The sequence below is a fragment of the Thermobia domestica genome, chromosome 1 (assembly GCF_964235325.1).
Source record: "Thermobia domestica chromosome 1, izTheDome1.hap1.1, whole genome shotgun sequence".
NCBI lineage: Eukaryota > Metazoa > Arthropoda > Insecta > Zygentoma > Lepismatidae > Thermobia > Thermobia domestica.
In genome coordinates, this window is record NC_137454.1 from 29,584,554 (window position 1) to 29,609,809 (window position 25,256).

At 36.8% G+C, this 25,256-nt stretch overlaps 1 protein-coding gene across 9 annotated transcripts in view; it reads right to left on the minus strand.

The window, feature by feature from the left end:
- Positions 1-6,237: 6,237 nt before the first annotated feature.
- Obsc (Obscurin) overlaps positions 6,238-25,256 on the minus strand; it is a 633,182-nt gene continuing 614,163 nt past the window's right edge. For all 9 annotated transcript variants that reach the window (XM_081756092.1, XM_081756083.1, XM_081756059.1 and 6 more), the window contains 3 exons: positions 22,916-23,141; positions 20,624-20,729; positions 6,238-7,432 (listed from right to left, as the gene is read on the minus strand). In XM_081756092.1, coding sequence (XP_081612218.1) covers positions 7,304-7,432; positions 20,624-20,729; positions 22,916-23,141 — 461 coding nt within the window. In that variant the 3' untranslated portion in view covers positions 6,238-7,303. The remainder of the gene's footprint in view (positions 7,433-20,623; positions 20,730-22,915; positions 23,142-25,256) is intronic.

The following is a 25,256-nucleotide window of genomic DNA, read 5'->3' on the forward strand; positions in this document are numbered from 1 at the left end:
ATTATCACCATACTTTACAAGTGAACTAATTGAGTTCTTGAGGGAGACATAAATGTGCGATTCTGGTGTACTGTAAAAGGGCAAATGTGCACTTGTTATTGACATCGGCGTTTTTAGGGAATTCTACAGCTTCTAATCTTTTAATCGCTTTCAAAGAGACGTATTCATCGTTGAACTTAATAGTTCACTCAAATTTCAGTCCATGTCCCAATGTAAACTTTATATATCTGCATACCTTCAAGTAAAATATGACGTCGCCAAATGACCTGCGTATTATTATGAACCTGTGCACTATTTACTTTGCATGAATCATTTAGGGCTGCAATTGAGGCAATGAACTGGAGGATCGGTAAATTTCTACGAGATGTGTGTGACTTATTTAAGAATGTTCCAGCACGCCATACCGAATACACTTGTAGAGGCTCAGAAATTTTCAGCGATTTTTTTTTTTTCTGTGTTGGCTTGAAAATAGCGTGTTCCTCGCCGAGTCCTTGACATTTATTTCTATCTTCTGTTGTATATTCAAAGTGATAAAAGGTTAGGGAAGTTTTCAGGTCTTCGAGCTGTCAGTTCGTGTCAGGCACGGTGTCTTGGAAGAAGAAAAAATGCTTATTTCTAATTATCACTGTAGCTGAGCAGATTTGCACATCCAAATCACGTAGCCTACAACAGTTATCCGGATTGACATTATATCTCACAGATAATAACCATAGTATTGCTAATTCATGTTTGATAAAAGGCAAAGACAGCGACTGAACGAAAAATTAAAGAGACTTATTACGTTCATAAGGAGAAACCGACGCTCAATTTAGATATAGGTGACATAAATGCTATTTGGAGCAGTGTTTTCACTACTTATTTCCGCCATTTGGAAGGTAATGAAAAAAAAAAAAAAAAAAAAACAATGAACCGTCACTAATGAATTACCATTAACATCTGTCTATTTCCAGTTTTTTACTTCGCGTATTTTTTAAAAGATTCTTTTTAACCATTTTTACACATCCGTATTTTCTTTCCTGTTTTAATCCTTTTCGAAATGTGCCTAGACTGAAGATCAAAACTATGTTCTTCGAAAGTACTTCCTAGAGAAGTGGTTTGTTTTTTGCGGTGAGTATTAGCCTTTTACTTACATTTTTGCGTATGTTTAAAACTTATATTTTTAAAAGCACTTGCTTAAGAAAGAGGATCTTTCCTTACTGAACGTCAGATTGACGCTCCTCTTAGTTCATTTCTTTACAATACTTTATCGGATGTGATAAAAAAAATGTGATTCAAAAGTTTGCAAAACAAGTAGCTAATCCTCCGAGTTCATGTATAAGAATTTATGTGGAAAATTAAGAAAAATCTTCCTATGAAAAACGTTGACATTGATTTTTGCTACACATACTGCCTTTAAGAAATATCAACCAATAACATCTGGATATTTTGCACCTTTCGTCGAAGTTGCAGTAATACTTAAACTTGTGTACAATTCAGTAGCTTCTTCGTGTAGCGTTAAGGATCCATAAGGAATCAGATAACAAACTATCCATGATTCATTATGTACGAAATGTTCGTACTCGTTTTGGACAAGAAACAAATCAACGACGGGAGGAAGAGTAAAAGAAACCAGACGAAAATAAAGATAATTCTAAATTAGATTGAAGCTAAAAAGACTAAAATAATGAAAAATATGCGCAATATTGATGAAAATATAAAGCATTTGGAGAAGTGAAATGAATTACATAATACTATTGATTTTTTTTAAAGATATGTCGTTAATATAGAACAGCCAATTTTATGTACATACACATATCCACCCTTTTGCGGTAAGTGTCTCATTGTGACTTTTTCCTTTCATATATGACGAAACTTTCATAATGTGACTAGTGTTACAGATTAAATTTCAGGGAAGATATTTAATTTCTCGCTTTGTGTAGGAATTTATATTAAGCATGTGCTATCATCTTTGTCATGTTTTCTTCGTCTGGTTTTTAGCCTATCAGGGAAAATTTCAGAAAGTGTTCTGGAAATAGGGAGAAGTCAGGGATTTCTTTCCCGTAAATTTTATCGTCATCCAGTAACTATTAAAAGTTAAAAACCAATAATTTCTGACTTCAGAAAATAGAAATTTATATAGTGCAGGGTGTCTACTGACCTGGAAAACCTTGAAAACCTGGAATTAGCCTGGAATTTACTTTTGGACCTGGAAAACCTGGAAATAGCCTGGAATTGGACGAGGAACCTGGAAGTTTTAAAATTGTTTTTCAAATATTGTTTTTGGGATTGGTATGGAATAAGTATATTTTTGTAAAATAGAAGAAAGTTATATACTACAGCGTAAGTTAAAAGCCAATAATAACTTATTCAGTGGAGATGTAGTTGAGAAAGACAGACAGACGTGAGCAGAGTGCAGGCGGTGAATGTGAATTGTGATTTTTTTGCAGTATACGAAAGCGTAAACACTATCTCACAGAAAAGTCAAATGGACTTAGTAGTTCGTTTCTAGCACAGTGACGGAAATAAAGTTTTAACACGTTATTTAACATTAGTATTCCTCGGACATGGTACTGCCCAGGATTTGTTAAGTACATTTATAAATACTTTCAGGGACAAGGGTCTCGATATTTGTAAGTTACTTTAGGTTTCTCTTGATGGCCCCAACGTTAACTTGAAATTTCTGAGTGATTTGAAGGCCTATCTGAGTGAAGAAAATGGTGAAGGTCCACAGCTTTTGGAGACAGAAACGTGCTCTTTACATATTGTTAATGGGGCTTTTAAGACTGCGCATACCAAAGCTGGTTGGAATGTGGCAGAGTTTTTGAGAGCGTTGTACTATTTATTCAAGGACTTCCCTTCAAGAAGAGCAGATTTCATGGCAGCATCTGGAACAGCAGTTTTCCCTCTTAAGTTTTGTTCTATTAGGTGGGTGGAGAATTCTAGTTATCAACCGTGCCATAACTATGATTCGTGCTTTAAATTTTATGTTGATGCAGTGAAAACAAAATCTCCTGAAACATCAAACTTGTCTGAAAGTAAAAGCCCACATCTCTGATGTACTGTTGCCTGCTAGATTTGGGTTCCTTCAGTCCGTATCTGTAGAACTAGAAGAATTCCTCACTAAGTACCAGACAGACAATCCATTACTACCGTTTCTATGGAATGACCTAAACACGTTGATTCGTAGTTTAAACCGCTTCGTGAAAGATGATGTCTTAAAAGTAGCTAAAACTTATCAAAAACATCTATTGAGGTCAGTTTTTTTTTAATAAGGACATCTTAAAACCACTTAATCTAGTTGATGTTGGATTTTCTGCGGTTACATCGCTTAAAAGAGTGAAGAATGTTGATATATTGAACTTTAAGAAAGAATGCAGAAGATTCTTGCAAGAACCTGTAAAAAACTTATGCTAAAATGTCCTTTAAAATACAGTGTAACAAGAGCCGCAAATTGCTTGTCTCCAGAAACTATGACCAACGAAACCCGTCGTGAATCACGTATCACACTCGCCCTGGAGACATTTGTCGAGAAGGAGCAAATAACACCTGTAAATGCTGATATGGTGAAACGGGAATATTTAAAATTTTGTTCAGACCAAGACACAGCACGAGAACTGTCCAATTTCAGTTACAAAAATGACAGATTAGACTTTTTCTCCATGATCTGTTAAGTAAAGGTGTCTCCAATGCGTTTAAAACATTCATGTATAAGATGTGTACTTTTCCATAGCAACGCAGCAGTGGAAAGGAGTTTCTCCATTAACAAAGAGTGCATTGTTGGAAATCTCCAAGAGGAGTGCTTGATTGCCCAGAGAAGTGTGTTGGATGCTGTACGTGTTGCTGGTGACATACGTAATATGAATATCACAAAGAGTATGATCCAGTATGTGAGGAATGCATCAAGCAGAAGAAATGAATATCTGAAAGACCGCGGTGAAAAAGAAGACAGAGTAGCTCGAGAAAAGAAACATTAAGAAGAAAATAAGAGTTGGAATTAAAGAAGAAAAGAATACTAACTGACGCCGAAGCAGAAGTAGATGCGTTGGAAGAACAGACGAAAAAGTTAAAAGGGATGTTGAACTCTAGAAGTTAAATGTAAAAAACTGCTCACTGTGAAAGCTGTTTTCTATATTTGTTCATATAATGTGTGTGGTTCCATATTTTTTTCAGTTTTTTAAACTTTCATGTTACAATAAATTTTTAAATGTAACTGATGACCAGTCCCCATCCAAGAAGAATGTGCAGTAACGTTTAACAATATAGACTACTTTGCGTCAAGAATTTGTATTATATATGATCATTTTCTTTGTACTTCTAAACTAATACTAGTTTTGACAAAAATGGCGAGAAAATAGCTTACTCACCGCTAAGTCCTACCAGTACGTAGCATAAAATACCACAAGAGTACTTTAAAGGGTGTGCTTTGAGTAAGCTATTTTCCCGCCATTTTTGTCATTGTTCATCAACACTCACGTGCTACTACTATAATATTAGTTTATTTGAAGTAATGTTTTTGACGGAAATTTACTATTATACAGGGTGAACCTTAACTAAACCGATAAACTTCGGGAGGTGATTCCCGAATCCGAAACAAGAAAAAAATTCCTCTAATTTTTCTCCACGGTACATAGTTTTGGAGCTACAAGGTGCCGAAAGTGTGGAAAAATGAACTTCCGATGCCTATATTTCCAAACCTATCCAACGCAGGGAGTGCAGCTTAATATCTCTTTAAGGAAGTCTTATCTGTTCTGAACATAAGACTTCCTTTGTGAGATTTTAAGCAGCACTCTCTACTTTGGATAATTTTGGAAATGCAGGCGTCGGAAGTTCATTTTTCCACATTTTCGGCACCTTTTAGCTCGGAAACTATGCGCCCTGGAGAAGAGTTAAAAGAACTTTTTTTTTTCTTTGGTGCCGAGAATCATTTCCCGAAGTTTGTCGGTTTAATTAAGGTTCACCCCTGTATAGTATTCCTACATAAGGATATTTAAAGCTACTGCACATTTTTCTCAACCGGCGGGGGGCGCGGTGGCTCAGTGGTAGAGCGTTCACCTCTGGTGCTTGGGGTCCCGGGTTCGATCCCAGCCCCCGCCAAGTGAACTTTGTGGTGGACAAACACCGTGCTCGTGGGTTTTCTCGGGGTTCTCCCGTTTCCTCCCACTTTCTTCATTCCACCATTTCACTCATCTCTCATCATCACCGTCTCCTTTAGCCTAACCGGCATAACCGTGGGACGTAAAACTCAAAGATTTCATTTCATTTTTTTCTCAACCGGCCTTCTGGTAGTGGATATTTTAATTAAACATTTTCTTGTGTAAAATGTTTTGAGAACCTACATTTCAATCAGTTTTTTTTCTTTTCATCTTGTCACTTAAAGAAACTATCACTTGCCATATGCATTCTCTAATTATAACCAATTTTTGTTAAGAACTATATAAAATTGCATTAACTTGTACGTGTTACAATAAATGTCACTCTACTGAATAGACCTGGAAAAAAAGGAAAAATAAACCTTGAAAACCTTGAAAAAACCTGGAATTTGAAAATGAACATTTAGTAGACACCCTGTAGTGTGAACAACGCGATAATAAGCTCTGCTGAAAGACAGTAAAAAAGATCACCCGTAAGGTCATTTATTGCTATTTCTAGAAGTTTCAATATGTTTGGTGGATGTCAATCGCTTGATGTTTGCTGCCATCTAACGGTGCGATCTGTAAGTTCTGGCATTCTACAGTTATACAGTTTTGTATCAATAGTAGAAAAAGATATATATGCATAGACACTATTGCCCGTGAAGATGTTTTAACAGATTGATTTCAGTAACGAACTCGGCTGAAATAGTTTTATCGCAAAAAACAAAATTCAAAAATTCGTTTTCATTCAAAAGTTATTGTGTGGAGTACTGCACGTACTAGCATTATAATCTTATAAGGCTTACTAGCGCGATCCTAGAAATATTACAATCTTATAAGGTCCACTAGCGTGATCCTAGTAACATTGCAATCTTATAAGGCTCACTATTCTGATCCTAATAACATTACAATCCTATAAGACCCACTAGCGTAATCTTAACAATGAAATCTTATAAGATCCACTAGCGTGATCCTAATAACATTACTATCTTACAAGGCTCACTATTTTGATCCTAATAACATTACAATCTTACAAGTCTGACCTAATCAATTTTGCTATTTAGGTTATCGCATAAAACAGAAAGTAATTAAGAAGTACACAACAGGAGAAATAAAACAATTAATCAACATTTTTTGAAGAAATTTATTTAGATAACGTCACATAGAATCAGAAACAGCAAGAACATTTTCTCTTTTTTTATATACCCAAAATTATCTTAAATCCATTACAAAAGGGCGTCTCAGTTTTCCTTTGCCACAATTAAAAGGGCGTCCGCTGGAAGAAAGGGAAAGTAAAGGAAAAAGAAAGGTAGTTTACAATAAGTATTGGTTATTTCTGCCCAAAAATTAGATCAATTTTAACATGACTCGTATGGGTATGTTGTTCTTTTTTATTTGTTAGGAAAAATAACAATGTGTGTATATTTACAAACAATTTCGTTCTGAGAAATGGACAATAGTATGATGTACACTTAAGTAAAATGGAAAACCAAATTGGTTTATCAATAAAATGCTAATAAAAAATACATTCCACTCCATGAGCTCCTTTTTTTCTGGTTATCTGTTGAGCATTTGACGTAAAGCACCGCGACGTATAATGTCTCTCGAGTAGTTCCCGAGTTTTTAAAAAATAATCGGTCACCAGTAACGAGATTTAGAAGAAAAAAAAAGTGTCCTGTTTTCTTTGAGAAGCACGTTACAGTCTCTTACAAGGCTAGATTGATTCTGAAAGCCCTGAGGTCAGAAAAGGCAGCGTCATTCCCTGGAGGACTTAAAACTTTATACATACCTTCATGCGTCTACCTTTTCTATTTCACAGATCGACTAGAATATTTAATTAAACTTTTGTTTGTTTTTTTTTAAAATCTAATAACAATCACGCGTCTAAAGTGTTCGTAGCTGTCTACTCTGCGATGCAATGAGTATCAGTGTTTGTAAAACGCAAGCGTATATAACTTGAGGTATGCTGATGCTAAAACACACGTTCATGGCCATTGACGCGCACACAGAAACAAAAATATAAATATATTACTTATATATATTTAAACATCCATTCATCAAAACAACATTATCACTTCCAACAATGAGAATCATGAAGAGTCCCAGCTCCTTTTGATTTTTCAATTCAACATCAGAGAAACTCTGCAGACCAATGCTGCGAAGTAGTAGTTGTTTTGTACGATTCCACATGCTTAAAATGTTGTGTACAGTTCTTCTTGGACGCTTGTAGATCGTGCTAGCCCCAGACCAAATGCTCCGACCAAAGTGTCAGATCGGGTCGCTTGTTGAGCCAGCTCTGAATGGTACTGCTCACAGAAGTCCTGGAGAAAGTTATTGCAATAGTAAGAAAATATAAGTACAAATAAATTCAACATTTTTCACACACATACACAAAAACGAACGTCGTCAAGAAATTAGATATATATGTAATTATTAACAACAAATTTATATGAAAGATTTAACAAAAGTTGTTACTGTATTTGTATTGCACTTTTCTTCAATTGTGAAAATATACAGATTTATTTTATCTTAAAACACCATATCACTCATCAAAAAGTTTCGATCTTAGTCCTCAACAACTTTGTCTCACTTGCAAAGCATTTTCTTCCCGAAAATTCCTTCAGGTTTGTGAAAAAGTATACGTCACTGGGGACCAAAGATGGATGATGTTAACATTGACTAGAAAATGTTAACTTTTTTTCAAAGTTTCAGCTTGAAAGTAGTCGATCATCTTATTTAACATGTTCTGTCAACCTGTCAAAGACATTTAAGAATGGGTGGGCTGTGCGTTTAAATACTTTGTGTAGTTGTTGGTAGGGAAAATGTTAAGAGAAGATAAATTGACGCGTGTTTATAATAATGTAAAAAGCAAGTTATTCACGGTTTTGGTCAATACTGTTATTCTCATCGATTTTATTTTTACGTTATAAGTCAATTATCCTTTTTAACAACCAACCTGGTTTCAAGTGATTTACTTTCCAAGATCTTAAAAGACTTCTTGAAAAAGAAGGAGTTATGCAAATAAAACAGACCACAAACAAGGAAATCTTTGTGGTGGACAACATCTTATTCATGGGTTTTCTCAGAGTACTCCAGTTTCCTTTCACATTTTCATTCCATCAATTCTTTCATCATCATTCACTTGCCTTAATCACCCGTCTCTCTTAGCCTAAAAGGCATAACTGTGGGACGTTAAACTGAAAGATTTCATTTCATTTTCTAAGAATACTTGAAAAATGATATTTTATGTATTGTTAGATCTTTTGCATCCATTGCACGGATCTAGAAGAACTGCAATTTAAATATTTATATCCATGTAAGTAAAGTATAAAGCAAAAATATGCACTATACAAATCCAGCCTATTAGTAGTTCCGTGTCTTGAACTAATTGCAAATTTACTCCGGTTCAATTTCCAACAGGACTACATATGGTACGAATACTACATTAAAACGTAGATCAATGTATCTTATAGTTCAGATATACAGTAGCGGTGATGGATAAAATATGTAAGGAACATGGTAATAAAGGCAGAATGTTTCAACGATTATTTTTTTAAAGTTTAACGTCCCACGTTTATTCTTCGAAGCTGAGAGAGAATGTGGTGATAAGGTGCATGAAGAAAGTGAGAGGAAATGGGATAATCCCGAGGAAACGTAACTACAAGAGTGTTTGTCCACAAGAAAGCCCACTTGGCGGGAGGTGTGATCGAACCAAGGACATCACGTCCCAGAGATGATCGCTCTTCAGTCACTTTTATACACGAGTGTAACAAAAGTCCGGGCCAAAGCCATCTCCGTTATTGGTAAAGATGCGAAAAAACGGAAAGAGAGAGAAATTGTTGAAAGCAGGTGGTTTTCAATCTAAAATGACCAATTTCTTTTCAGTCGCACCAGTCGTCTGAGCTCCACACTGATAAGGCTTCCTATCTATCTATTAAAATGCTACAATAGCAACAAAAGCCTTTTATTATTATTATTATTTTATTATTATTATTATTATTTACAATGCTAGCATGCTGAAGGCATGCTAGCCCCTTACAAACGTTACGCCCTTTTCTCGGGAAGAGAAGGAATAGAGGCAGCAGGGATGATCTAAGTGATTTAATACTTTATATAAACTTTATTGATCATAAATTATATAGCATTCAAGTACCATAGCAGACATTATGGCCTTTAGCCATAATCATTAGGATGGGTGATGAGATGGAGATGAGGGTGAGGTGATGAGATACGATGGCGAGAGAAATGGGGATGAAATCTGTTTACAAGAATGTGTTCGAGAATTTTGCAGAAAACAGTGGTTAATTGGATTGACGGTAAGATGATACAGAGGTAGCTGGCTTGTTAGGTTTTAGAAACATTAAAGTCTTGGAGGTTTTTCGATCGTGGGAATGATACCGGTACGTAAAATGAAAGTGAGAATATGGGCTAACAGGAGCAGTAAGCAGAAAGGACTCTCTTTAGTGTGACGTTAGGTGATAAGGTCCATGCCTGGAGCAGTGTCACATTTGCGAGCTGTGACTTCACGGATTTCTGGAATTGTGATGGGTGTGGTAAGTTCGTGATGAGCTGGAAAGTTGTGCTGTGTACTGGGTTAAAGATGAGAATCAACATTAAACGTATATGCAGGATGGTGTTGTTCAGATCTTTCAGGAGGAAATGGAGTGAAGATGGTTTGGAGATGATTCGCAAAGGCATCAATTGTGGCACTATCTGAGGTGAATGAATGATCATCGCCAATGAAAGGGTAAGGTGTTCGAGTAAGTTTGCCAGTCAATTCATTAAATCTCTTCCAGTATTTGGTAGGATGTGAAGTTGCGTTCAGTATGTTGCATGTTTTCACCCAATTTCGAAGTTTATAGGCGACAACGTAGTTACGAACCGCACGTTGGAGTTGTCGGTGATGGCGTAGAGTCTCTTCGTTCTTTGTGCGTACGTAATCTCGGTAAAATTGTCGAGAACGTCTGATCATGTGAAGGTACTGAGGTGGTAATCGATGATGCCCATGGATGTACTTGCGAGGTAGGTATATTCTCGGCAGACGCTGTATGAATATAAGAGGTATCCAGCGCCGAGTATAGTTCATCCTCAGTATTTGGTGGCTCGAGATGTTCAAGCTTAGAAGTGAGATGAAGTCTGTAGTTATCCCAATTAGCTTTATCAAATCTAGGGACCTCCCTAGGTGGAATGTTTGAAGAACAGTGGTGGTTAAAAGAACGTTTGATAGTTAACTTGACTGGAAGGAGGTCACTGTCAAGAGAATCTAAGACATCGATATGGCATTTGCCTGACAGGGTTGTAGAGGTGATAACAACATCGGGGGTGGTATCTGAAAGGGGGCGGGTTGATTTTGGAAGTTTGTGCAGGACGCAAGACATGCGTGTCATGATGAAGTTGTGGAACTGAGCCTTCTGGCAAGCGGATCTGCTATGAATATTGATATCGGCCATTACGATGAAATGGCGAAAGTTGTTAGCGATATACTGGAGAAAGGAGTAAGAAATTGCATGACCAGGGCGAACGTAGTCGCTAAGGTGATGTATAAAGCCTTGAAATAGACAGTTGTGATAAGATATTGCAGTAGGTTGTGAATAGGGGCGTGAACCCTTCCCAACTTGAAATATTAGAAAATTTTTCGGTTCCCGAAAGCTAATTGTAAAATTATAATTTATTGCTGACTAACTTTCCTCTACAGAAATTCAATTTTGTAGCTCAATGTGCAGTTAAATATAGTGGAAAATTTTCCACCTAACATCACTATATATATCCAAAATTGTCCGGCTTATAAAAAGTTTTTTCCACTTGTTTCTACATCGTAATGAAAATTTTTCGATCTATGAATATTCCTTTCACTTGTTTCTACAGAGCAATAAAACTTTCCGATTCACAAAAAGTTGTTTTACTTTTTGCCTCAAAATGATGAAAATTTTCCGACTCATAAATAGTTCTTCAACTTTTCCAAGGAGACAGAAAATATTTCGATTCATGAAAAATTGTTTCGCTTGTTCCTACATAGTATTGAAAATTGCCTGAGCCATGAGAATTTTCAGATTCTTTAAACGATCTTTCACTTTTTAACATTTCTATACATGAATTCAATCAATTTTATGATTACTGAGGAATTGTTACTTGATTACTGATATATTTTAAGAACGGAAAATTTTCCACCTCACATCACTAGTTATGCTCTCAGATACGTATTGCAATACCTGGTCCTCGCTGACAATCTAACAAACACAAGACAGGCTAGGTTTCTTGGTTTGGTAAGTATGTATGAACATGTTGATGCTAGTGGTCTACTAATCCACGCTTAATTGCATGCATGGAGAACATGCCCGCGACCATTCGGTCTATTTGATGGACGGGTTCCGCAAGAATGTAACGCACTCCGCCCGTGGTTGGACTTAAAGTCCTCGTGCACAAGTGCACCGCCAAGATTTGTCCCTTAATCTTGACACCTAAATGTGTAACTCCCATTCACTGGGGGATTGGGATACGCCCACTGCGCGGCCAGACCGAAGTCCTGAGTGCCTACCAGTTAACCTACTGGTGGAGGCGGTCCTGCTAGCGAGTCAGACCCTACCATACTCTGGAGGCATGGTGTCCGAGCGTTATAAGGCGACCTCACCTCCCGCACATGTTCACCGTTACCCAGGTTCCTGGGATTAGTTCCCATATGCTACCGAATCCCACGGTATGACCATAGCCCGGCAGAGTCCAATCCAATTCGGGAACCCCAGGCAATGCCCGAGGGGGCTTGCGTCCCAGCCCTGCCTACCTCTATCGTTCAACTGGGAACCGCCGTGTGTAGAAGTACCACACACACGTCGAGGTGCTTCACACCTCATCCCGGATCCAATGGTACGTGTTAAGTCATCATTTGAGTTTGGAGCCGGCCCATGTCCTACAGGGTTTCCTCCCTTCCGCGGAATTAGAGCTGTTACCCAGGTATCTGGGATTGGCCCTTTCCCGTTTCCTTTTGGTCCTCCTAGCAGGTAGGAATCCGACTCTCCCCTCCCGGTAGGATCGTCCAAGCAATAAGGACTACCTCTCTTTTACTTGTTGAGGTACCATGTACACGCTGAGATACTCAGTATCTCTTCCCAGACCCAACAGCACGTGTAAGTCGCCAACCAATGGATGGGTGGGCCGTAGAAGGCAACACCTTCCTTTTCTGTGGCCAGAGATATTTTCAATTTTTTAGATTATGTGACATGGAGAATGGTTTCAGGCTATATAATAATATGGATTGAGTAGGGAACAAAGAAATTCAAGTTGACGATAATGTGTCAGATTTGGCTATTGTGTTAAAATGCTTCTTGAGTACATGTACGGAGGTTATGTGCAATATATATGTGGATTTCGGTGGTAGATACGGCGGTCAGGATTATACTGGTCTGTGGCTTTGGTGCGTTCGTGTATTGCTAAGAGATGATCCAGTGGTAGGTAGGCATAGCGTGGTATAGCAGGAACTTGGTGTAACAGCTCATGGACGATTGGATGTGCCAATTGGATTCATGTCGCTATGTAGCGTTGGCGTAGTTGGTAGAGGTGAGGCAAAATTGTTGGAAATTGCGCACGGCGATATATTTCAGCAGTGGGAGTATCGAAAGCGAGAGAGTAGGCCAGGCGTGTCTTTCGAGAACTTTCAGACGCTTATAGAAAGTTGGTGCCGCTGATAACCAGGCAAGATGTCCATACGTGATTGTTGGGCGTACAAAGACTTTATATGTTAGCAGTAGAAGTTTTGTATTAAGACCCCGCGTGGTGCCTTTAAGGTTTCGTAAAAGGTTCAAACGGCGCCGGATATTAGCTTTTAATTGTTTCAGATGAGGCTTCCAAGTAAGATGTTTGTCGAATATTACACCCAGATATTTGAGACTGTTTTAAATTGGTATTGGAGAGTCAAAAAGAGTTAAATGTAGACGTTCCGGATTGCGACTGATACAGTATTTATTGCGTTTGAGCCCAAAGAGAGTCATTTGAGTCTTAGTTGAATTCAGCTGGAGCTTCCATTTCAGGCACCATGTAACTAGTTTGTCCGAAGCTGGTTGTAGGAGTTGATTAATGCGATCAACAGAAGATCCCAATGCTATATAAGCAGTATCATCAGCAAATTGTGAGGCATATAGTGGGGTCTGAGGTTGAGGCATGTCAGCTACATAAAGAATATATAATAGAGGAAATAAAACAGATCCTTGGGGCACACCGGCGCGGAGTTGAAAGATGTGTGACATTGTCATGTTGATCTGAACAAAAGCCTGGCGCTGATGTAGAAAATTGGCTATTAATCGGACATAGCTGTGAGAAAACAGGCGTTTGAGTTTATAAATTAACCCCTCATGCCAAACAGTATCAAACGCTCGTTCAATATCAAAGGAGATCAAAACAGATGGTAAACGCTTATTAAAATGGTTGACGAGTAGTGTAGAAAGTTTGAGTAACTGGTCAGCAGTGCTATAGAGTGAACGGAATCCAACTTAAATAGTTGGTAGTTTGTTCTTCATTTGCAGGTAGTGATGTAGTCGTTTTACCATAAGGTGTTCTAGTGTCTTGCTAAACACGTTAGTAAGGCTAACGGGTCTGTAAGATGACACATCAGTTGGATCTTTGCGAGGTTTTAGAAAGACCACAATTTTAGCAAGTTTCCATTTAGTTGGAAAATAGCCTGTAGATGATATAGTTGTATACAAAGAAGCAAGTAAGACTAGCAACGTCACAGGTACCTTAAGCAGTTGACGATACGTAATTGAGTCTGCTCCAGGAGCTGTGTTGCGACGGCATTTTAGAACAGCTGTAATATCGTCTGATGTTATTGGAGCAGTGAGCTGATTTGTGGGATCAAGGTGGTAGTTGAAATCAGGTTGAAACGATGGCTGCACTGGAGAACCAACGTGTAAGATATGGGTGTCTGTAGGGCAAGTGAACAAAGGTGTAGTGTATGGAGTGAAGACTCCCTCAAGATATGTAGCGAAAGCAGTTGCCTTTTCTGCATCCGTCGTTGGTACTTGGCCAGCACATATGATGGGATGTTGTGGACCGTGTTTCTGAAATGTGAGACGTTTAAAGGTATTCCAGAATTTAGTGGGATTTGTTTCTTGGCGCAAAGCATTACAGAAGATACGCCAGTCTAGTCGTTTGTGGGCTACTATGTAGTTCTGTACCGTACGTTGGAATTGACGATGAAGAAGAAGAAATCGGCGGTCATTTGTGCGACGGAACTCGTGTGAGCCTCGAAGAAGATCAAGGGCGCGTGTTGGTAAACGATGTCTAGACAATTCGCTGGCACATTTAGGAACTGCGTAATCCGTAGCATGAGAGACTATGTCAGTCAGAGTATGTGAGAAGGTTTCAATAGATGCAACTGTTGTGAGAGTAGGTGCAGTAGCCGGCAGAGTTTGGTGATATAAGTGCTGTACTGATCCCACCGAGATTTGCTAAAGTTATATTTGGGTGTGCGTGGTGATGCGGATGCAGTGGATTTCAGACGTGGAGCTATAGAGAGAAGTATTGGGAGATGATCACTACTTATGGAACCAAGGACATCAATAGTAGTAATGGAGATGATTGTTACGTCGGAACTAGTGTCGCTTTCAGACAAGAAGGATGTGGCAACTGCAGTAAGGAACTATGAGTAGTTTGGAGAAAATCTTGAAAGCGTTGTTTCTGAGCTGCTGTACGAGAATGGTAGTTGATGTCTGCTAATAAGACGTATGTTCTAAAGTTGAAATCTAGAAACGTCAGAAAGCGATACGGAAGCGGTTGGGTAGATCGAACATAGACGGTGGCAATGGTAATAGTATTTACTGGGAAGTAGAGCGTCAATATGACGTGTTCGGGAGAAGGTGGTATGATATGGCGTCGTGGAAGAGAGTGCTTAATGGCTATTGCTGCACCACCACTGCGATGTTCTGAGGCAGATCAGAGCGTATGAGATGATAACGTGGAAGATAGAAGCGGTCAGATTGTTTTAGAAATGTTTCATTAAGAACGATGCTATCTTCTTTGTGCTGAGTTGCTAATGTTTCTAAGAGAACTCGGTTCGTAGGTAGCGAACGAATATTGCAGAATAGCAATGCAATAGTCTTCCTTCTCTGATCTGTACTATTCACGATGGGTGTCAGTATGGAAATGGAAGTAGGTAGACACACCAGAATATGTAGCTGCCATGTGAAGCTGGAATATATCGAAGGTGGCTTTCGTTGCATGGTTTAGAATAGCCTCATGCTGGTAAGGAAAAGCATTTTGAAGAACTATAGTGATGAACTTCAAAATATTTACCACAGTAGGTGGTGGTAAGAAAGATGTTTGCGTGGTTGCTGTGGACGTGATGAGACATGAACACGTAGAGGTACAACAATCTCGGGTTTATCTGGAAGTGGTTTAGGTTTGGCCTTACACTTGTAGGAATAGGTTGGATGTTCCCCGTTACAAATATTGCATCTGGAAGGCTCGTTGAGCTTTGGACACCCTTTTATTTTATGATCTCCTTTGCAATGGGAGCAGACGGAAGGATTTGTGCATTTGTTCGTTGAATGCGTATTATAAGTTAGGCAATTTTCACACCGTAGTGAGAGAGGCGGAGGTGTGCGTGAAGGCTCCACCCGATGATGGCAACGGTAAATGTATACACCGTTATTTAGAAGCGTCTACCAGTGCTGGATCATCTGTTAGAAGTCTGACCATGTATGTAGGGCTATTAGCATTCTTATTACGGAGAGTTCTAGTAGGTTGAATCCCATCCTGCTTTAGTTCCTCTAGTATGTCTTGTTCAGTATAGTAGGATCAACTCCACGGATAACTACAGAGAGTAATGGAGTACGCCGAGGCGGATGTGGTGTTTTGATATGAGGAGTTTTAAGAAGTTGAATTTTCGTGTTAACGCCAAACATTGCTGGTCCAACTTTATAGATGAGATGTTTATAAAGATCGGAATTCTTTGTTTTAAGGATGATTCCGTTAGAAGTCTTGTTTAATTGATGAAGATCGAGTCTAGAACAGTATCTTATTAGTTTTTGGTAAAACTTTTGATGTCCATGAGCTCAGCAGGAAGATTGGTAAATAGAATCGCAAAAACCAAAGTAGGAACAACGTCCATAGCATCTCCAGAAGTAGATGATGCAGATTGAAATTGGATGCTGGCTGTACTAGTTCTAGGAGGACTGCGCAAAGCATTATTATACCTCAGTTTTTTAGGTGAGCGCGAGCGGTCTCTGTTTGGTTCTCGAGCTGGTGAGAGACTAGAGGTGGATGTTTGAGATGCTGAATGTGCACGCGCCCGTGGGCGGTCTGTTGGTGGACCCATAACAGTTTGTGGTAGTTTACGCCTTTCAACTCGACGTTCCGGCGGACCAGGACCCGACATTAGAGAAACTACTTAAGTACTGCCTTGTATGATTGCTAGTATAGGTCGAAAATTGAGTAATAATAAGAGGTTAAAGCGATAAACTACACGCAACTGATTTCCAGTAGCTCCGCCTCCGAAGAGGAGAGATTCAAATCAATCGAAAAGCCAAAGAAATAGCAAGGTCGTCAATTTAGAATCAAGTACGTCTGTTTACCTCCGTGGAGGTAATAATCAATTCGACGGTTGTTTCTTTGAATCTCAGGAGGTAAGTAATCCAACCTATATGAGAAAATCGCGATTTCAGTTCACCAATGGGGATGGAAACACCAAGTGACTCGTTTATTTTTCTCCGCCACTACGGATACCCTATTTTTTAACTTGGTTAGAGCTCCAGGTGACCAGTTCGCAAAAGCGCCTGAGCTCCAACCTATAACTTTGGATTTCAAACCTTTAATTTACGGTTATTTGTGATTTCACGTTTAATAAAGACAAATATTTTAAAGTATTTGTACTTTAAATAAATTATTTAAATAGATTTGTTTTTCATAAAGTTTATCTTTTTTTAATTATTGTTCAAAGCCTTTGTATTTTAATAAACCTTTTCCAAAATCAGTGCAAATGAATTGTGGTGCCATCTTCGGAGTTCTTTAAAACTATACTTTTGTGGACATTCATATCTTTGTGGTCAATCCTTTCGACAATGAGATCTTGGAAACTACAGGTTCTAGAAAGATGACGTTTTCATTGATCGATTGCAAATTTTATGTAGATTGTCCAGTTCTAATTGAATATTTAAAAAACATGGCCATTATTTTTATTACATTTTTACGGGTACACTGGAAGTGTTGAAATTAGAAAAAAAACCTAAAGCATAATATCCTACGCATTATACATTCCAACACATAATTGTATACGGGGGTTGCATACCTCTCAGGCGTTTGTTTCATGGCCAAATCATAATGAAAAACGAAGGATACCATTTCTCCACTCTAAGTTGAATCTTTATTGCTTGGAGTGTTTTGTCCAATAAACACCATATATCACTGACATTATAATTAATTGTGTGTGTAATGTTTTTGCTTATTACATACTGCATGCAAGAAGAAAGAAAACACTGATCATACTTGAATTAAAAACTCCAACCGGAAGTAGGCTGAAATCTTGCAAACGGTACGAGATATTAAAAGAGTAATCGAAAAAATCTCCTCTTTATGGTATCTCTTGCCAGTTTTTATCAAGACGTCTTTCACTTTACAGACGACGTCTGTAAAGGGACATGTACAGATGTGAGGAATAACAAGGAGATTCATCAGATGTGAGGACTCATATGTAAATGATGTGCTGTGTAGAGAGCGCAGGTTCAGCTAGTCTATATATTAAAATGCTAGGTTTATATGTTTGTCTCCAACCCTTTCGACAATGAGATCTCCAAAACCACAAGTGCTAGAAATGTGCCGTTTTCACTGGTCGATTCCAAATTTTGTGCAGATTGTCCAGTTCTAATTGAATATTGAAAAAAATGGTCGTTATTTCTTTATTACATTTTTAGGTGTACACTAGAGGTGTGGAAATTTTAGAAAAGTAAAGCATCACACTGTGAGTTATACATTCCAACACAACATAATTGTATACAGAGGTTGTATATCTCTCAAGTGTTTGTTTCATGGGCAAATGATAATGAGAAACGAAGGATAACCATTTCTCCAGTCTAAGATGAATCTTTATTGTTCGGAATGTTTTGCCCAATGAACACCATATATCACTGACATTATAATTAATTGTGTGTGTAATGTATTTGTTTATTCCGTACTGCATGCAAGAAGAAAGAAAACATTAATCATACATGATTTAGAAGCTCCAACCGGAAGTAGGCTCAAATCTTGCAAATGGTGCGAGATATTGAAAAATCTCCCCTTTATGGTACCCCTTGCCAGGCACGTAGCCAGGATTTCGTGAAGGGGGGGACCCGTGACATGAAATACTGTGGTCATCACACCAGGGGCTCGATCATTCTAAACTATGTTACTGGAACATATACTAGTTCGTTTATCCAGGATTTAGTAACGGAAGGGGGGCGGGAGGTACGTGACTTGAACCACTGAAGGCCCAATCAATCTACACTACTTTACTATCAACATATATTGGTTTGTTAGGACAATAAAATGAGGATATCTTGGTAAGTATTTTAATAATAAACTACGAATAAATCTCGAGTAAAATAATAATAATAAAAAAAAGTATTGAAAATGATTTTACAATATTTACGTTCTTCCTCTGTTCATTCAAATATAACAATTTTCTTTTCATTACTACCTCAACTATTATAAAAAGTACATATTCACTATTATAAAAAGTACACTCACGTCCAAAATGATCGTCGCATACCTATGACTGTCTTCTTGTAAGAATATAATTTGATAATGATTTTGCAGTGTACTTTTAATACTGATACCATGTGTATAATCGGGGAAGGTATAGACCCTATTTGTGGTAAATTTCATAGGAAAAGAATTATAAATACTAAAATTAGAGTGAGTAAAACGATATGTTGCTAAATGGACAAGAAAGTTTTATTTTTGTTTAATTGTTCTTATTTGCTGCTCTTTTGACAAAATTTGCTACTTACATGTCTTTGCCGATTATACACATACTAACATTATAAGAAATACCGAGCGAATTCGTTATCAAATTATACTCCTACAACAACATATTTATAGACATGCGACAATAATTTTGGACATGAGTGTACAAACTCAATAATGTCTTGTAAAATATTTTACAATATCTGCGTTCCTTTCTGTGTTGAATCAAATGTTAACAGAACTTTCTTTTCACATAAATTTTTATTTTTATTATTCCTTCAACTACTGTCTGTTCCAAACGATAGGTTAAAGGAGTAGTAGAAAATTGTTTTTGAAAATACATGTTTGATACTGCAAGGATGCGATGACGAAAAATTATGATAAAAAATGTCCACGTTGTTACACAACCGGCATTATGCTTTCAGAAGCTTGAAATCTCCCTGACAAGTAGCAGAAATTCTAAGAATTGCGTAATTTTCGGAAATTTCAAATTCCCTGACTCTTCCACGATATACCACACATCTCGCCACCATGTATTGCAAGTAATACAAATTTCCTCATAAGAAAGAGTAACCAAAAGCTTTCTGTAGTTTTTTTTTTAAATTTTTTTAAATTTAAATTTTTAAATTCTTTTTTTTCTCATTTCATTTCGTTTTGTCCTTAATTTTTTCATTTCTGGTCTCGAATCGGGGGTCCGGCCCCCTCCTTGGCTACATGCCTGCCAGGGACCACGTGCACCAAAGACGCACGCGCTAGCCACTTCTTTGAGTTGTATTTACTTACTGCAATATAGAATACAATCTATACTACATTTGCATCTCCCCTATATGGTATATCTTGCCAATTTTTATCAAGACGTCTTTCACTTGTGTCTATAAAGGGACATGTGCAGATGTGAGGAATGACAAGGAGATTCATGTTCATATGTAAATGATGCGCTGTGTAGAGAGCGCAGGTTCAGCTAGTGTTAAGTGAAAAAGCAGCGTTTACAGTTCAGCAGGCTCTTTGAATGGAACGTAGAGGCACACAAACATGACAAGGGGAATGTGCACATTGTTATGTGAGGAAACCTAGAACAGCTCGAATCGATTTCTCATTAATGCTGTATTGTTGGTATGGTGGGCTCAACGGAACAGTCTACTGGGCCAGCAATGGTTGCTTTTTCATTCTATTTCACCATTTTAGATTGATAAACACGTGTTTCAAATAATTTTCCGTTTTTTTCGTATCTTTAATCATAGTGGAGATGCCCTATGGGCCCCAACTTTTGATACAACCGTTATAGTTAAAAAAAAAAAAAAAAACTTTAGACTATGCAAACCAGATATAGTGGGGGAAGCTTAACAAGGTTAAATACGATGCCATCATTACATTTAAGAGAAATATTAAAGAATTGCTTACAAACTTGTTTTAAGTTTGTTGACTCGATAAAAGACAAAATTTAGTTCCAGAAAGTAGATAGACATGATTACGAAGGAAAATCCTAGGTGCTAGACTGACCTATTAGGCATAATCTCTATTTAATCCTGGAAATAAGAGTTTAAAGTTACAAATAATATAAATATGCGATAAAAAAATCTTACCTTCAGTCTGTTACCAAGGAATACAGCCCTTTCCCTTTTTCTGATCATTGTCTCTGTTGGAAGAAGCCACCGATTTTCGTAGCACTCTTCTATTGTAGGTCTTTTGCTGTTTAAAAGTTAAATTAATGTAAGAAACAAGAAGAACATACATACAAACGAAACACACAGCATTTACACATTATTTTGTAATATTTTAATATTTTCAGATGATCTCTTGGTATTGAAATATGCATGAAATAGGTGCATCACTATTACTATTGTGTTATTACTGTTTTTATTTAATGTTTTTTTTGTTTGTTTGTTTGTTCTGACATTGCTCTCAAAACCGAACATTTCAAAAACCTCACCATGTTGAGGGATGAACGATTGTCCGAATATTAGATTAAACATATAATTCAGGAGCTTTATACATATATATCAAATGTATAAAGATTGATTGAAAATACTAAGCTGAAAATACTAATTTCTTTATTACAATTAAAGTAGAACCGATCAGAAGCTATTCGAAGTAAGTTCACTTATTTTGAACTCTTTCTTAAATACTGAAAAGATTTAAAATATAACTGTTAATTTGTATCTATGAATATAAAATTATATATTGACTTTCAAATTTGTTCTTACATAACATTATCGATATTCATATCTAATATTATAAATGAAACTGATCTTGTAGATGATCAAATCATGAGAAAATGGCTGAACAGTTTGAAATGAGTTTTGGAACATAGAACTACCTCAAGCTGGTTGAACTATTTGAAATGAATTTTGGAACATAGTTAGAACTATCTTAAGCTAGTTGAACTGTTTAAAATTAATTTTGGAACTTAGAACTACCTCAAGCTGGTTGAACTATTTGAAATGAATTTTGGAACATAGTTAAAATTACCTTAAACTGGTTGAGCTGTTTCAAATGAATTTTGGAACACAGAATACCTCAAGCTGGTTGAACTATTTGAAATGAATTTTGGAACATAGTGAGAACTACTTCAAGCTGGTTGAACTGTTTGAAATGAATTTTGGAACTTAGAACTACCTCAAGCTAGTTGAACTATTTGAAATGAATTTTGGAACATAGTTAGAACTATCTTAAGCTAGTTGAACTGTTTAAAATAAATTTTGGAACATAGTTAGAACTACCTCAATTTGGTTGAACTGTTTGAAATGAATTTTGGAACATAGAACCACCTCAAGTTGGTTGAACTGTTTGAAATGAATTTTGGAACATAGTTAAAATTACCTTAAACTGGTTGAGCTGTTTCAAATGAATTTTGGAACACAGAACTACCTCAAGCTGGTTGAACTATTTGAAATGAATTTTGGAACAGTGAGAACTACTTCAAGTTGGTTGAACTGTTTGAAATGAACTTTGGAACTTAGAACTACCTCAAGCTGGTTGAACTATTTGAAATGAATTTTGGAACATAGTTAGAACTATCTCAAGCTAGTTGAACTGTTTAAAATAAATTTTGGAACATAGTTAGAGCTACCTCAATTTGGTTGAACTGTTTGAAATGAATTTTGGAACATAGAACTACCTCAAATTGGTTGAACTGTTTGAAATGAATTTTGGAACATAGTTAGAACTACTTCAAGTTCGTTGAATTGTTTGAAGTGAATTTTGGAACAGAGAACTATCTCAAGTTGGTTAAACTGTTTGAAATGAATTTTGGAACATAGAACTACCTTAACTTGGTTGAATTGTTTGAAATGAATTTTGGAACATAGAACTATCTCAAGTTGGTTAAACTGTTTGAAATGCATTTTGGAACATAGAACTACCTCAAGTTAATTGAATTGTTTGAAATGAATTTTGGAACATATTTAGAACTATCTCAAGCTGGATTTTATCATATCATTTTGATAAAAGAATGTATCCTAAGTGGGTAGGGAGGTTAAAAATGTCATGTCAAAAATAGATTATCTTACGGGTATTTATCACTACATTTTAATTGAAATGCATATCCTAAGGGGGAGAAGAGGTTCAAATACTACTTTCAATAAACATATTCCCCCCGTGCGAAGAACGGGCATTTCAGCAAGTTGATTTAAAAGGTGCACCTTTATCTTTTAATAACCCATTAACACAATATACACTTGATGTGAAAAGTGCATATCCTCTGACACATTTTTTTTTTAATTAATATATTTTGAATTATCGGTCAATTAGAATATAATTTTGTTTATATTTGGGATTATTATCTATTTGTTCCTGATAAATATAGTAACATGAGGGATAAACACTTCTAAACCCATATTTACTGATAACGAACCACTATCTAACAAAATACTTGCCTTGGGGCTCTCTTGAATACCAACATAAGGAACCTTGTGGCCTCTTGGGTTAATTCTTTGTATAAATGTTCGAAACGATATCTGACATATGTTACGTTTTGCCTAGTTTCTTCAGGAGTGGCTCCTCTGAATGGAGAAACTCCAGATAGCAATACATATGCAATTACGCCTACGCTCCAAATGTCACTCTGTGGGAACGCTGGTTCATCGTTAAGAACTTCAGGGGCTGAAAAATATTAGAATGTCAAAGAAAATTATCAAATATAATTAAATCAAATTAAAACAAGTGTTATCAACAATGATCTCAATAAACCAGAAACAGAAGACACTTACGAAAAATATATGTTTCTTCAAATTTAGCATATCAATAAAACGAATTATTCTATATGATTTTAAAATAATCATTTAATTATTTTAATAGTAAAATGCTTTTTATAGATATATATCAGTTCTGTAGTAGCTTCTCCCACTAGAAAGTAAATTATTGTCGTTAATTAAGAATAAATTACATTCATTTTACGTTTTCGAAATGTGTATTTTCATGCAGACTATAAGATAGCAGAACAAATAAACAAAATAAATACATTTATTCAGTTCTGATTTGCTAGAATAAAAATAATACCTGCATAAAATAATGTATATTTTTGGAGTTTTCAGTTTGTTTCATTTTTAGCGTAGAGTTGACTGTAAAACACCGCCTATTTAAAGATCCAGTTATAAAATATATCTAATATGTTATATTTACATGAACATAAGTAGCGTAAAATCTCAATTAAAAATTGGTATTGCCAAGTCTTGAAATCAGACCTCTCAGTAGTGATGACTCCAGCTTTAATTTCTTGGAGGCAAGCGGAGGGGAAGAGATGTTTTTCTTGGGGGAGGGGCCAGCTATTGCTTTGTATACAGAAAACACCTACAGACGTGTTCAAATTATTAGACTCAACATTCAGTTTCTGAATATTTTACTATTCTTACAATATTACGTCAGAAAACGCGTTTGAACTTAGTCCAAATTACTGTTCTGTAACTCTGTTCTATTTCTTGTGACCATGGCACATGCTTTTCAATATCAATTAAACAAATGCGTACGTGACATTTAAATATAAATACTATACAGTATGTGTATTTAAATTGGAAACAAAAAATTAAATGGAATACTTATAAGAAAATGATCTCTCACACAAAGATTACTATTTCGTATGAAATCCGTTATTCTTTATTAAGTCTTTTATCCTTTGTGGCATGCTATATACGAGTTTAGCACATTTTAACTTCAATTCAGCATCATGATACCAAAAATTGTTGATCTCGATCAATTGATGTTTGGTTGTAATATGCTTCTTCTTTAGCTTTTCCTTCATGAAGCTCCAGGGGTTTTCAATCGGGTTTATATCAGGACTATTGCCCGGCTACGGAAGAACACTAATTTCGTTGTTCTCAAAGAATTTTGTCACAGTTTTGTACCGGTGGTATGGGGCTCCATCATGCATAAAGGTGAAGTGTGCGTCATCAAACCAGATTGCAGTCTAGAGAAGCAGTTCTTCTTGAAGAACTTGTAGGTATTGGTCGTGCTTAATTGTTCCCTCTACTCGTATTATATGCAGTTTCCCAGCCTCGAAGACAAACATCACACCCCAGACCATGACTGAAGTTGGATGCTTCACTGTTTGTTGGAGGCATTCCAACTTGAATTCCTCCTCAGGTCGACGTCGCACATATTATGAACATTCATCAGACACGAAGACACATGATTCATCACTGAAACATCTATTTTCCAATCATCAGCAGTCCAATATTCTATGTCTCGTGCCCATTCGAGGCGCTTCTTTGCCATGATTAGAGTAATTTTTGCTTTCTTTCTTGGCCTGAGTACTTTTATTCTCTCAGCACAAAGAATCCTTCGAACATTTTGAGGCGAAATATCTACACCATACTCAGCCATTTTTATGCTTAAGTCTCTAGAAGTTGCGTTTCTGTTTAGTTTTTGATACCTCTTAGCGATAGCTTTGGATTTCGCCCACACTTCCCAAGCCTATTTTGCTGATACATTTGCTTCTTGCTCATCGCAACGGAGATTTTATTCACAGATTTTTGCCCTACCCCAACTCTAATAGCAATTGTCGTTGTGTATCTTCCTTCCGCCAAAAGTGTTTTGACAATCTCCACTTTACGCGAAGAAAGGTCTCTGGCTTTTCAAATTATGCCGCGATTACAGGACTTCATAGAATAAAAGATTAACACACAAAACACGTCAAGATCACTTTAAACTGGCCCATTCGAATTATTGAACGCTTTGAATGTCGTAACTGCTTACGACTGCAAACACAATACTTCAGATTGT